This window comes from Carassius carassius, chromosome 10 (genome assembly GCF_963082965.1).
Source record: "Carassius carassius chromosome 10, fCarCar2.1, whole genome shotgun sequence".
Lineage (NCBI taxonomy): Eukaryota > Metazoa > Chordata > Actinopteri > Cypriniformes > Cyprinidae > Carassius > Carassius carassius.
In genome coordinates this window covers 15,704,737-15,718,652 of record NC_081764.1, presented here as the reverse complement: position 1 = coordinate 15,718,652, position 13,916 = coordinate 15,704,737, and the positions used below count along the sequence as shown (strand labels likewise).

General features: G+C 36.5%; 1 protein-coding gene across 1 annotated transcript; it reads left to right on the top strand.

Moving 5' to 3' along the window:
- The first annotated feature begins 4,445 nt into the window (after nt 1-4,445).
- Nucleotides 4,446-8,374, top strand: LOC132151863 (prothymosin alpha-A-like). The gene is made up of 4 exons (XM_059560341.1): nt 4,446-4,611; nt 6,956-7,024; nt 7,126-7,213; nt 7,345-8,374. The coding sequence occupies exons 1-4, from the start codon at nt 4,567-4,569 to the stop codon at nt 7,482-7,484; spliced, it is 342 nt and encodes a 113-aa protein (XP_059416324.1). The 5' UTR covers nt 4,446-4,566; the 3' UTR covers nt 7,485-8,374.
- Nucleotides 8,375-13,916: the final 5,542 nt, after the last annotated feature.

Genomic DNA, 13,916 nt, shown 5'->3' with positions numbered 1-13,916 from the left:
TTGGATGACCTGAATATATTTTAAGCAAATTTTTCATTTTTGAATTGTTCCTTCATGCATTTAATATCATGAATAAACTGCTGGAATAAGCCTTTAACATGCTCAATTACACGTAAAACACACAGAGCTCAGGGTCACAGGGTCACATGCTTCGGGGTCACAGGGTCACATGCTGCATGCACCAGCTGCATTGATTTCTGCCTCATCGACTGTAGTCTCCAGGACAGATTTCCTAATTTGTGCCTTTGCGATGTTAAGCCACCCAGAGACCAGGAGTGGCATAATGTCATGTTGTTCTCACCTCCATTTTGGTCATCCTTCCATGTTTGTAAAAACAAAAATAAAAAAATATGAATATAGATCTGCAAGTTTTGGTTTCCAAAAGTTCTCAGGAGATGGACAGATGTGTCAGGATAGTTTTGTAATGAAGATAAGGGGGAAAAGAAGAGGTGAGTGTAAGAACACCAAGCAAGTGGCTGCTCTGAATTAAAGCATTGGCCTCATGCTTCATCCTAGCTGTGGGAAAACGATGGAACCAGCTGCTGCAGGACAAGTGAAGGCTATATTTAAATAAAAGAAGAAAAAAATGAGAGAGGGGAAAATGCTGCAGGCTATGCATGCAGTCCTGCCCCTATACATCAGGACTCGAAACAAGGAAGAATCCCAGGTCAAACAAACTCTTCCCTTCGAAAGCTCTTTGCTGACCACAAGGGTTTGAGGAAGCTTTGCTTCTATATTCAAAGATTACATTTTACTAAATCTATTTTTTTTAACATATGGAAATTTATGGTTAACTACTGTAATTCATGAACAAACCCTCACGTTGTGTTCATGTTGTTAATGGCTACAGTGTAACATTACACCTGAACAACACATTTACACCTGACAAGTGTATTTTATCAAATAGTTATTGTACCTTTATACACAGAAGATTATTTGACAGATGACTTTTAGTTTAATCCAATTAAATTAGCAAATAAGCAGCTGGTAAATATAGTAATTTTACATATTATTTATGTAAATATTGACTTTATGATCACAAAATTAGGCATCAAGTGAAATAATGTAAAATTTACAATAATGTAAAATTTAGGGACAGTGCACCCTTCATTTATACTCTTATTTTGTTTCAAACCTGCATGACTCTTTCATGGTACACAAATGATTTCATAGTGAATGAGGCCGATTGTGAAAAGTATTATTATTATTTAGTTTTATATAATTAATAAAAATATGATTTAAGAATTTCAAAAGAATCATCTAGTCATCCATGATACTGATACTGATCCAGTTACTCTCTCACAGTTTGTGCTGCTAGCATTGTAATTATACATTAAACAGCGGGTGTCCATGTTTCAGTCTCAAGGCCATTTGTGAATTCTTAACAGTAATAAGATTGTAAGTAAACAGGACCATCCAAGAGACCAGGGCAAGTACAGGGCTCTGGGCCCCTGGGACTGTGCAAGATCACGTGAGCAGCCATACCAGACGGCAGCAAAGCAAGGGGGATTTCCAGATTGGTCATTATTGTTGCAGACAGGAAAAGACTCCATTTAGATGCCAGAGATCACTGAGAAAGCCCTCTCACTGTTTGTCAAGGAGCAGCTTTACAGCAGAGGACATGGAGAATGATCTGCTAGAGAGAGAATGTGAGACGGAGTGGAGCATCGTTTCACTGACCAGGGGGTGCTCTCAAACATTTCACAGATCTTCAAATTGATGAGACTTTTGACAGATGCAAAATGCACTGGATTTCATAAATAGTAAATAGTTTGTGTTTAATAGTGTGCAAATTAACTTTAAATAAATAAATCTGTTAATAATAAATAAATAAATAAATTATTTACACCGTTAGTAAGAAATTCTTTGATAAAGACCACACAAAATTCCACAGTTTGCTGCAAATGTTTTACTACAAATGTTTTGGAAAAAAAGTCAAATACAAATAATAATAACAATAAAATGTAAATAAACTATAATAAATAAATAATAATACAAATATTTGAGTTTGTTTAGAATAACACAACAGGGAAAACTGTCAAGAATGCTACTGTTAAGAAATATGATCTCGAGTCATACCAAAGGGGCAAATAAACTTCTATTTTAAATCTACTTCTAGCTTATTAAATTTTTTATATGTGTATTTATTTATCAAAACCGAACTGAAATGGTAGGAGTTTTTCATATAAGCATAGCAGTAGCCTACTACTATGGTTGCAAAAATATTCTATAATCTATTTGTACAATAATACATTTAAATGTGTCTCAGTGTTTTTAATATGTAAAAGAGACATATTCCTGCTGTGAGCCACAGTTTCTGGGCTATAAACTTGTGCAGCAGCATCCCAGATTACCTAGAATCGACTGATGGATGTAAACTGGCACCATCAAACATTCATTCATTCAATCAATCTCTGATTAAGAAGACATTATCTAACATTTGTGTTTTCATTAATGACAGATTCTAAATGCATGAGACATACTATGGATGCACGAGTCATTTGGTGCTCTTCTGATGGTTAAGTGCATGGTGCCTGCTAACACAAAGGTTGAAGGTTTAACTCCAAGCAGCAGTGACAGAGGAACTGGTGTTTTAGTGAGATTACAGTTCTGCTATATCATCATTTTGCCCTTGAGCGAGGCACTTAACTTCAGTTTGATCCATATATGCAATTACAGCAGTTAATGTAAATGAATTTGGATGAAAAGTGCCTGCTAAAAGATTGAGATGCAGTATAAGCCTACTGACAAGAACGCTGAGATTAAAGTTATAACAGTGACCTAAATTTGAATGTCCAAAATAATACATAGTTAATGATAAATGACCATGGGAAATAAATAAATAAAATGTGTATGAAAATAAAAAGAGTATACTTTCTATAAATAAACTTTATAGATTAAAATTAAACCTATTTTCTCTTTTCTACTTTCTTCTAAATTTGTCCTTTTTCACTAACTTCTGTAGGCTTCTACTAGGGCCTATTGCTCTCTTTAAACTTGGCATTGCGGTACTGGGACTAATGTTAGCTCTTATAGGATAAAGGGCATGTGATGTTCCTCATTTGCAAGTCGCTTTATGTAAATGCATCTGCTTAATGATCACAAATGTGACAATGAATAACCTGCTAGCAATTGCCCCACATAAATCCGTGTGAAATCCAATCCTGAACGTGTATTTGCTAACATGTTTATGTGTCCTTGGCACAGAATGGGAGAAATAAAAGGCATAAGATGGTACACTCCAGTTCCATGTTTTGTTTTGCACCTTAAACGAGACCCTTTAATTGATTGACGTTGGCATCATCCAATCAGCGCTCGCAAAGCGTCAAGTCTGTGTTCGTTCGGCCCAATCAGCCAATAAGAAGACTTAAAGACGCCATACGGTATTTCAATCGGCCATGATGGTGAGGTAAAGAGGTACACCATTATTTTTTCCCCACAGCGTGCCGATTTTAAATCACATGAAATAGCAAAACGTCACTGGAAATGTTTATAAAAGTCTTCGTTTGATGAGCATATCCGTTATCTTACACAAGCCTGTCAAATCATCTGTGTTTGCTCCTGAAACAATGCATCTTTAAAAAAAATCGTGACTGTGATTTTTGCCTTACTCTAATTACTAGAACTGACTGGATATTATGTTTCGTTCTTCCTTCCTATATAATGTCTAAAAGACGGTTTGAATAAATCACTCAGGGTGAAATCTGATGTATGGAGACATCGGTAAAGGGCGGAGTTTGAGAACTGTCAATCAAACGTTGAGCAGGTCACTTTGGCAGGTTTCACCAGTGGGCCGTCCACTAACTGCCGCGATACTATATTGGTTGTATCGTGACCTTTCAAATAGAGCAAAAGTTTACGCGCCATCTAAAATAAATAAGCAGTATTCTTAACCTCAACGCTTGTGTGTCAATTAAAACACTGCTGGATACTTTACACGACACACGTTTGGGAGAAACTGACAAAAGATCGTTTATAATGAGGTGATCACACGTGGGCAGTGATTATGTAATCACATGTATCACCATATATTTTTAATATAATATAATATAAAATAAAAAATAAATGCATAAAAAATCCGTGCTTTTTAGACTATATGTGAGTGAATTTAAATTTTTGAGATTATTTTGACCAATTATAGATTTCAGGGCAGTGTTAATGATTTACGTACGCAAGTTTATTTATTTATTTATTTATTTAAGGAAAGAATGATGAGCCCATCTAGGCCATCATCCATCAAGGGGAGGTTGATCAGGATAATATGGATCGACAGTTATTCCACACATAAATGAGTCAGAGGTCGGTTTGGAGGCGGAGTCTGACTTTTCAGAAATACTGTCTATTGTTCCATCTTGACCAATCAGAGGAGCGGAGTTTTTGCCACACTGACCAATCACTGAAAACCGCCCCCCTTAAAGCTCCGCCCAGTCTTCTATATTAACTGCTCTGCCGCCGCGTGAGCTCGCTACAGACGCTTAATAGTCTTATTTTTATTATATACATCTCGTATTTATCTTTTTATTATTTTGTTCCGAGACTCCATTATATTCTTAACATTTAGGGAAAATGGCTGACACAAAAGTCGATACTAGCTCGGAAGTCTCCGCCAAGGTAATTCAACTTCAGTTAACGTTATACACTGATTTGTAGATGCTGCGCTTTTATTAATTTGAATAAACGAGACATGAAATATGGATTTGGGCATGGAAATAAGTATACAGGGTCATTGGAACGCTGTTTGCAGATTTTGACTGTGTCTATACCTCTCATTGTCACTTTTAAGACTTTTCGTGAATGGTAAAATGTTTGGTGTGCTGAAGTGGGGCTTCTTTACAGAGACATTTGCAACTAAAAGGCTTTTTGTTCGGATTCTACGCGGGTTCTTTGTTTATGTAGGCGGCTTTTCGGTTCCTCTTTAAAAGTACAGTGAGAGAAATGGACGCAGAGGATCATTAAGCATTATCTCTACTGTGCTTATATGGTTTGCTGCACGAGTTTCTTTATTACTTCGTGTAGACTCAGTTATTGAAGGTGCCTCGTCCAGTCCGCGAGACGTGGTGATTCGTCATCCGCAGCCCGATCTGTCAGCCCTCACGACTCATGATGCCACTCTGAATAAAGCACGTTTCCCTCATCTTTAAAACTACTTTATATTTGACCAATATTTCAAGTGTAATGAAAGTATAATTTAATTTTAAAAATACATTGGGAACCCCAGACCCAGCCTGCCTCGGATGTACGGTTTATTTAACGGGAGCGTCAGGTCGCGTTGTCTTAAGTTCTGTCAAGTTCAGGTTGTAGTTCACTTTTTCGTAGTGAAAATGAGTTCATCATACATTATTGATTAAAGTAACGTTACCTAAGGTATGCGCTTTACCGGGCTATAGTCTACCTGTCCGGTACTGTCAGGATGGCTTATAATTTCTTAAATGAAAGAAAAGCGTTATCTTCCACGGAAGACGGTTAATATTTCCTGGTATTGAAATATAGAATTGATTTCTAGCGGCGATGTCAGTTTGTGCGTAAACTTACCCGCGAAACCCCGCTGCGGATGCAGTCTGTCTGACTGAACGAGCTGCCGTTGTAGCGCGCGGTCTCAGGAGGTGAGCGCGAAAACCGAAGTTAAGGGACGTCCGTACAGGATGCTTTCTCGCGTCCAGCTATTGATTTTATTTTTTATTATGTATATTTATAGAAACCTAGTCCAGAACGACGTATTTGTTCGTTGAAATGCGTCTCGTTCTTATTCTATTCTATCCTATCTTATTCAGTTGCTCCGTTTAACTTTTAAAAGCGCGTCTAGAGAGCCCTCGTTCTGTTCCACTCCGTTGCGCTCCGTCTAGCTGCTCTTGAGCGCAGAGCTCGTACTGTGTGAACGGCCCCGTACAGTGCATCCACCCAAACGATCGTTTTCACCGGACTTCCCAAACGTGTGGTGCTCAGGCTCTACTGATATCATTTAAAGATCACTGGACTCGCCTACCAGTTGTGGGCACATTTCTGACCCGTTTGTCCTGTTAAGCTTTTTTCTTTTTTTGCAGCGTCCCGGTCTTGATAAGCCTTTGGCTATATGAAATACGGAGACTGTTTCCGCTTCAGCTAAAATGTTTCTGCCCACGCTGTTTGTTAGATCAATATATGGGTCAGTATTATCCTGTAGATATGTTCAATATTCATCCACGGCTCACTGACGCTCAGCGCTTGTAACGTTACAAAGCGGCATGTAACGTTACTGGTGACGGTGTGAGAAGGCGTTGCAGGCGTGATGTAGACGCTAACCGGTTTAAAAACGGAGGATTATGACCTACATTTATTAATACCGAGCGAGCTGCTGAATGGAAGCACGTCCTGATGTATTCAGAGCGATGAAAAGTCTGCGATTTTAGACTAAGATGCAATAATTTGATAAATAAAACGGGTTATTTTATGAATAATATTAATTCTCGAAGGGATCAACAGTATAGTGCTTTAAAAAAAATGTTAAAGGCCTAATAGCACAACGCTTTTGTTCCCCCTTTTTTCTCTCTCTCTCTCTCTCCCCGAGGTTTGTCGGTCCAGCCTCTCTTTGGTCGAGGTCGCGCTCTTATTGGCTGAGTTAAAATATTCACTAATTGTAAGCTGGGAGTTGTAGTTTTTTAGCGGGCGTGTCTTTATCAAGCGCAGTGATGTGGCTTTTAAACTGAACTACAGCGCGCATTGGCGGTAACGACATGTACGTATCAACTTACACCACCACAATATGGTCTTTAAACCAGGCGGATATGGAAGAGACAGCCATCCAATGAATAAAGAGTGTGGAAGTGTCGCATTTCAAATTTAAAATGCTTTTAATTCAAAAATGAAAAGCACGTTCCACAAATATGAGAGCATGTGAACTCAGCATTGGTCTAGTTTCATTTACTACATCAGATAAGTAACAAGCAATTACAGAGCTATTTTATTTTTCTACATTTAGGACCTTAAAGAAAAGAAACAGGTTGAGGAGGCAGAAAACGGAAAAGATGCCCCTGCTAATGGAAATACAGTAAGTTTCCACAACTTAATTGTTTCATTGGCCAGTACTGCTTGTAATAGTTTCCAAATGACCTCAGGTATTACCCATGATAACTCATAATGTTTTTTTAGGAAAACGAGGAGAATGGTGATGCAGAAAATGAAGTAGATGAGGAAGATGATGATGTGGCTGAAGAAGACGAGGAAGATGATGGAGAAGGTAAGGCCTTAGGTAAATTAATTAAATGAAGTTGATAAAAAAAAAACATCCTGCTGTAGCTCCACCTATGTGTTGACAACCAAGGCATATAAACAAAGATGCATTACTAAGAATTAATAACTACATTATAGGTGATAATGATGATGAAGATGATGAGGCTGAGGGTGGCACAGGAAAACGAGCAGCTGAGGATGATGATGATGATGATGATGAGGTAATTTCCACTATATCAGTGGAATCCTTCGATAAGTGTAAAAATCTGACCTTATAAACTACAGTGTTTTAACTCTGCTTGGCCACATTTTTTTAGGATGTTGTTGAAACCAAGAAGCAAAAGACTGATGTGTAAGAAGCTACTTTGTTGGAAATCTTCTCATCCCTCCTTGTCCACTGGAGGAGCAAAAACATGGTCATCATCAAGTAGAGTCCACCATCCATGTACACAAACACCTAACTGCAGATTTTGTAGAAACAACCAAGACTTCAAAGCTCTACCTTCTTACAAAATACTTTAAAAGGAAAAATTTGTTTGTATTTTTATTTACATTTTATATTTTTGTACATATTTTTAGGAGGTCAGCCATTTTTGACCGTGATCTCTGGTTACCAAACGGTGCTTTGAAGTTGATGCTTCTCGATGAAATGGATTTTACTTGTGGTTGGACCATGTCATGTTATCTCAACGGAAACTTGTAAAAATTAAGCAAAAAAGGAAATTAAAAATTGCAGAAAACGTACAAAAAATAAACAAAAAACATTAATTAAAAGCATTCCAGTAACTTTGTGTATGTACATCAGTTGTATCATACGTAGTTGGATTGTATGAGAGGGCAAGGCCAAAAGAAAATTTTTTTTTTTTCTTTTCTTTCTTGTCTATTAAATTGCTTGATGTATGTGTGAAATTTGTTGTGCGACAATAAACCGAAAATTTATTTTTTGAGTTCTTAATTTTTTTTTATTTTTTTTTTTTTATTCTTTTATGATTTTTAATGAGTTTTTTAATGTAGGAGCTGTATAGGCAAGAATAATTGAACCAGCATTATCTTCAGATGCAGTTCATGTTTTTTCATCAGCCTGTCAAAAGTAAATGTACATCAATGTAAATTATTCAGGCCTTTGAGACTCCAAGATCTGGTATAAATTATATTGTGTTAAATAAAATTGACTGCGTGAATTCTTTCATTTCACATTTTTAGGCCACATCGCTCACAATTATTTATATATATATACTGTGTTTGTATGTGTGTGTGTGTGTGCGCGTAAAAAGTTTATTAGGAAATCAATCAAGATAATTAATGTACATTACATTAAAACTCATTTCTTTTGTAAGAAGGCGCCACATTTGTAAGTCAACTGTGTGTTAGAGTTCGATGTAGCACTCATGATAAGGGTTCTGTAGAGCAGATCAAAATCACAAAGTCCTCCTAGAAATGAAATGATAAGCTCAAGTGATACTGAACTTTGAAGTTTAAATACTGGAAGCTATTTTTAGCTACTGGCTGGATATAGTCATTTTAACAGACCACTTCAAAAAGTGATCTGATTTTATCATAAAATATGCATTTTTAAACATTTCTGTTTAAAATACAGACATTTTAAAGATTACAAAAGTACTTCATTAATTGCATTTATGTAGCTTAACAGAAGTCTGACAAAACATTTCACATATTGGAAAACGTGCACAAAACCAGAACTCGAAAGAGTGAAAGTGTTTCAGTTTTGGTGGATTTTAAATTTCAGAAAGGAGCACTAGGGACACGTTGATGTTGCACAACTGCTGTCAGGTCTTTGACTGTAGGCAGAGGTAGAACCAACAATCATGAGCACCAGAGACAAACTCTAAAAGAATAATTGAAATGTGACCTGCTTTTTAGACACACTGACTCACTGGCCATTCAAGCCTTGATCTGGCCTCAGACTGCATATTAGTCATATTATATACAGGAAAAACACTATTCTGTCTGTTTACCTAAGACATAGGTGTGTGCTAAATTATTTCAAAACAAGCCGATTTTAATGAGCTACTGTAGCAGCAAATCAAAATATTTTGGGAAGTAGGGAGTGAAAGTATCAGTGCCACAAGTAGGTGGACACACCGCCAGAGGAAACAACAGACGGACATGGTTCTGGGCCATCATGCTTTCAACAACACGGAAAAAAGATCCAAGACAGAGAGTTTGGGAACTTCTAGAGTTGAATTAGAATGAGGGAGCATAAGTGAAATAGATCCATCTAGGAGATCTAAGGAAGCTGGATCAATTCCAGATTCCTTTTTTTTTGTGGTCTATGAATGATTCATTTGCAACAAGCAATAACCTGCAAAAAGGTGGACACTCTCTATATCATGTGGTGAGAAAGATGCCATGATTGCAGCATACAAGATGACACTTGCCTAATGAACTCTCTTAAAAATGCTTGTACCTGTAGACAGCATCTTTGAAAAGAAAAGAAAAAATAGACTAAATGAAACTGTTTAACAAATGATCTCATTCATTCAACTCAGCACAAGCTGAGCTAATTATTATGCTTGAATTGTGTATAGCTAGGGGTGTCTACATTTTTTACTACTGAGGGAAGAGGGCCAAAAGTAAATGCTGTATTATATGTGGTCAAGTTTCTGTAGGTTCAAAGGGCTTTTCATGGACTTGAATGAGGTTAGGGCATAAGGGTGTCACTCTAAGAATGATAAAACTAATTGGATTTAAATTTTTTAAAAGACAGGACCTGCACGGGCTCTCCTGAGAACCACCAAAAGTTCATCATGTCTACATGATTTTGCTGGCTAATGTTTCTATATGTACTTTTGTCTTGCGTAATGTCTTCATAAATGTCTTGTGCATGATTTGTCAGTGTTGTTTATTATTAGGTGAAGGTGTAACTATCAGACAGTAGTCTATCTAAACCAAGAATAGCAGTATTTGTTAAGCACGGTTTTTGTGTGAGCACACATTTGGAGCGCATTGATTTTGCATGCAGGTCATTGTTGACTGTGTTCAATGGAGTACAGAGATCAATAGTTCAGACTGTCTAAAAGAATTCCACCATTTGCACATGCAATATGTGTCCACAAGCAGATAACAAGGGCATGCACGTGACAGGTAGTATAGAATCATTTGTCTGGTAATTAAATAAAATTAATCATTAATAGCATTCTAGAGAGCATCACTTAAATTTTTTTTTTTGCCGGATTACATTATAAAAGTATGATAACAGTCAGAGCATCTGTAAGTGTCATGATCACCAGCTGGAGATCCTTTGATAACCATCAGAGGGCACTCCATCCCTGACCTCTGTCACTCAGTCTTGGACTTCATATCCCATAATCCTTTGCACAGACTCATCAGCACTTATTGTTAGCACCTGTGTCAGCTTAACTCTGCCTGCTCACCACATACTCATTGCAAAGTCTTGCATGTGTCAATTCTAGACTTTTATCCTGGTTCTGGTCTTGTTTTGGTTGTTGATATTCTGTATGTTTCTCTGGATTACTCTGTAAGCCTCTGCCCTAAACTCTTTGACCCCATGCTTGTTTTGACTACGACCTGTGGTTTACCCTTTAATAAACTGCTGCACTTGGATCCTCAGCCTTTGAGTCCCCGTGCAGTTCTGTGACAGGAAGGATCAAAAGCACTGCACCTTTAAAAATGTAAATCTTCATGCTAACAAGGCTTTAAATCAGCTTATCATTAGATGTTTCACCCCTGGGAATATAGTTAGAAAGATTTTATCACTGCTCTTCCTACTCTTCACATCCTTTAAATATCTGTCAGTGGGCTATAGTATAATTAGCATTATTAAGCATTTAAATGTATAACTAAAATTAATACTAAAAACCTGGCTACACTGTAGGCTTTTAATTTAACATACAATTTGTTTATCATATTGATTACATTTGGATATTTAATCATTTAAATGCAACATTGACATCACTCACAGATCTTCTCAATAAGACATTAGTAGTCCCTCTGTTGATTGGTAATGTGGAAATCCAAGAGTCTCTAGTCCAGTAGAATCCATGTTGGACAGAAGTGCTGCTCTAACTCTTTGTTGCCTCCTTTATTCCATCCATGCAATGCATCATCTCAAGGCCAAGCGCAGGCATCCTGGGATTTCATAATATTGGCATGGTGCAAATTTGTATTGGTCAGTCATTTTCACCTCTCTGTATCAGGAATCCATGGAAGAACAATAGTGTGAGTGAGTGTGTCAGCTCTTTGTCTTTCTCTTTGTGTGAATTTCTCAGTCCAGTTAGTGATCTGGCTGCTTCTGAATAAACAGAGCAAGAATCTACAGAGGCTGCGGGTGGAAGCTGCTTTAAAGTCTCTCATGCCACCTTGTGGTGTTTTCAAAAACCTGTTTTAGATTTTAGTCATCACCAACGAGGACCAATATAAATGTGCGTTTTTATATAGCAATTTATAGCAATGGCAAATGTGTGAACTTTATTTAGGAATCACAGTCAAGCCTTAATTAAAGATGGAGATATGCATTAAAAGATTATATATGTTATATATTAAAGCTGAAGTAGGTAACTTTTGTAAAAATGTATTTGTGAAACCTGTCATTATGTCCTGACAGTAGAATATGAGACAGATAATCTGTGAAAAAATCAAGCTCCTCTGGCTCCTCCCAGTGGTCCTATTGCCATTTGCAGAAATTCATCCGCTCCCGTTAAGAAACAACCAATCAGAGCTGCGTTCCGTAACTTTTTTTTGTGTTCAAGATTTACAAATTGTATATAATAAGCGAGTACACCATGAATCCATTTTCCAAACCGTGTTTTTAGCCTGTCCTGAATCACTAGGGTACATCTATAATAAGTGTTTATATTCGGACTATTTTAGATTGCTTCGGGGGTACCGCGGCGGAGTAACCCGGTACCTTTGTGATTCTTCATAGACATAAACAGAGAGAAGTAGCTCCGGCTACAATGTTCTTCCGTAAGACGCAAGCAGTTCTGTTTATTAACCGCTAGAGCGTCAAAAAAGTAAGTTTTTTACTTTTAATAAAAGTAAAAAACTTAAACTGAAAACGTAAACTGTTTTAAAACTGAAAACACATGATATATGACTTTTTTTCAGGATGGTATTGTTTTCCTGTTATTTCTGATGAATAATATTTACTGAACATTTAGTACATATAAGACACACATTGTAACGTTGTGTGGTAAGCACGACTTGTCACAAAGGTAAACTACTTTTTTTGGATACTAACTTAATAATAATAGTGACATTTAGTCATTCCTTACACTTATATAGCTCTTTTCTGGGCACTCGAAGTGCTTTACATGGGGGGAATCTCCTCAACCACCGCCAGTGTGTGATTTAAAATAACAAATAATGAATCATTTCACAATACACCTGAATTTAAGTTGTGTCAATGGATTATCAGCAATAATTTAAACAATTATAAGGCATCACTTTAAGACGCACTTTGATGTTTTGTTGTTGTGCTTCTTACAATTAAAGGCTATTATCGCCATCTAGTGGACGTTAATATTTGCTACACTGATTCGCTAACATAGCTATGTACTGCAGGCCTACCATAAATAACAGGCAAATAACTGCATTAATGTATCCACAAGATGTCAGTATACACACATTAATTAAGAACTCAACATTTTCTCCAAGGTTCCTGCAGCCAAGCAAACAAGTGAACGGATGAATGGATATTGACTCCATATATTGTATTATCTTAATGTATCCACGTGAATTTGTTTGACTGGGTAATTAAATTATAACTATATAAAGTTATAAGATATTATAAATAAATAAATGAGAAACACAAGACACCATTGCACAACGAATGATCAAACCTATTACAATATAGAGTATTTATAGAAATAAAATACATAAATATATCCTAAACAGATCATGTAATACTGTATATTATAACTTGATTTACATCTTACCAGCTCTTATCTAATGAAAGTGTCCACCTGAGCTTCTATTTCATATAATGCTACACTATGCTTCACAGTTTGAAACCTATTGTTCAACCTTTTAACATCATAAATAAAACCAAATGACTTTTGTCCAGTGTATTTATTCATTTCTAATAATGAAAACCCATGACAGGTGCAGAAATGATATGTGCTTTTATGAGACAGTTTTTCAGTGCTGCTGATCTGCAGCTTAACTGCTGGATCTCTGCTTTCTCACTAATGAGATCTGCTCTGAGTGATGAATGCTGCTGCTTAAGAAAATGAAACACGATTTATATGTATATTACTTGATTATTATTATTATTATTGAGTCTGCTAGCATTCAAACCTTGCCATCTTCAGGCATGCCACAATAAGTAATACAAACATAAATAGCTGTTACTAGTCATATTATTGTTTGATATAATAAGCCTAGTGAAAAATTCATGCATTTTCAAAAGAATGTCTAAAATTGGCATTATATAGTCACCATGAAAGTGAACGTCCATCAATTGTAACAATATAAACTATTAATCTAATAAAACAAATCATGCATTTAATATAATATGAAGATATAAAAATGTATCTGGTAATAATCATCAGGGTGATGGTTTGTATAAATCACATTAGATGTATTCAGAGAGCAGAAAATCTGAACGTGCCTCTAATGGAAATTCAGTATCAGATATGACACTATTGTAGCTATTAACAATTTGCCAGTGCAAAGTGAGATGAGAAATGAGATGACAATAATCTCTTAGCATTCTTTGACTGGGATCA

Excerpts from the sequence above, each read along its gene's own strand:
- LOC132151863 (XM_059560341.1), top strand. The coding sequence starts at position 4,567 with ATGGCTGACACAAAAGTCGATACTAGCTCGGAAGTCTCCGCCAAG. Across the intron at positions 4,612-6,955 it reads GCTCGGAAGTCTCCGCCAAG|GACCTTAAAGAAAAGAAACA; the intron begins GTAATTCAACTT and ends TTCTACATTTAG. Across the intron at positions 7,025-7,125 it reads CCCCTGCTAATGGAAATACA|GAAAACGAGGAGAATGGTGA; the intron begins GTAAGTTTCCAC and ends ATGTTTTTTTAG.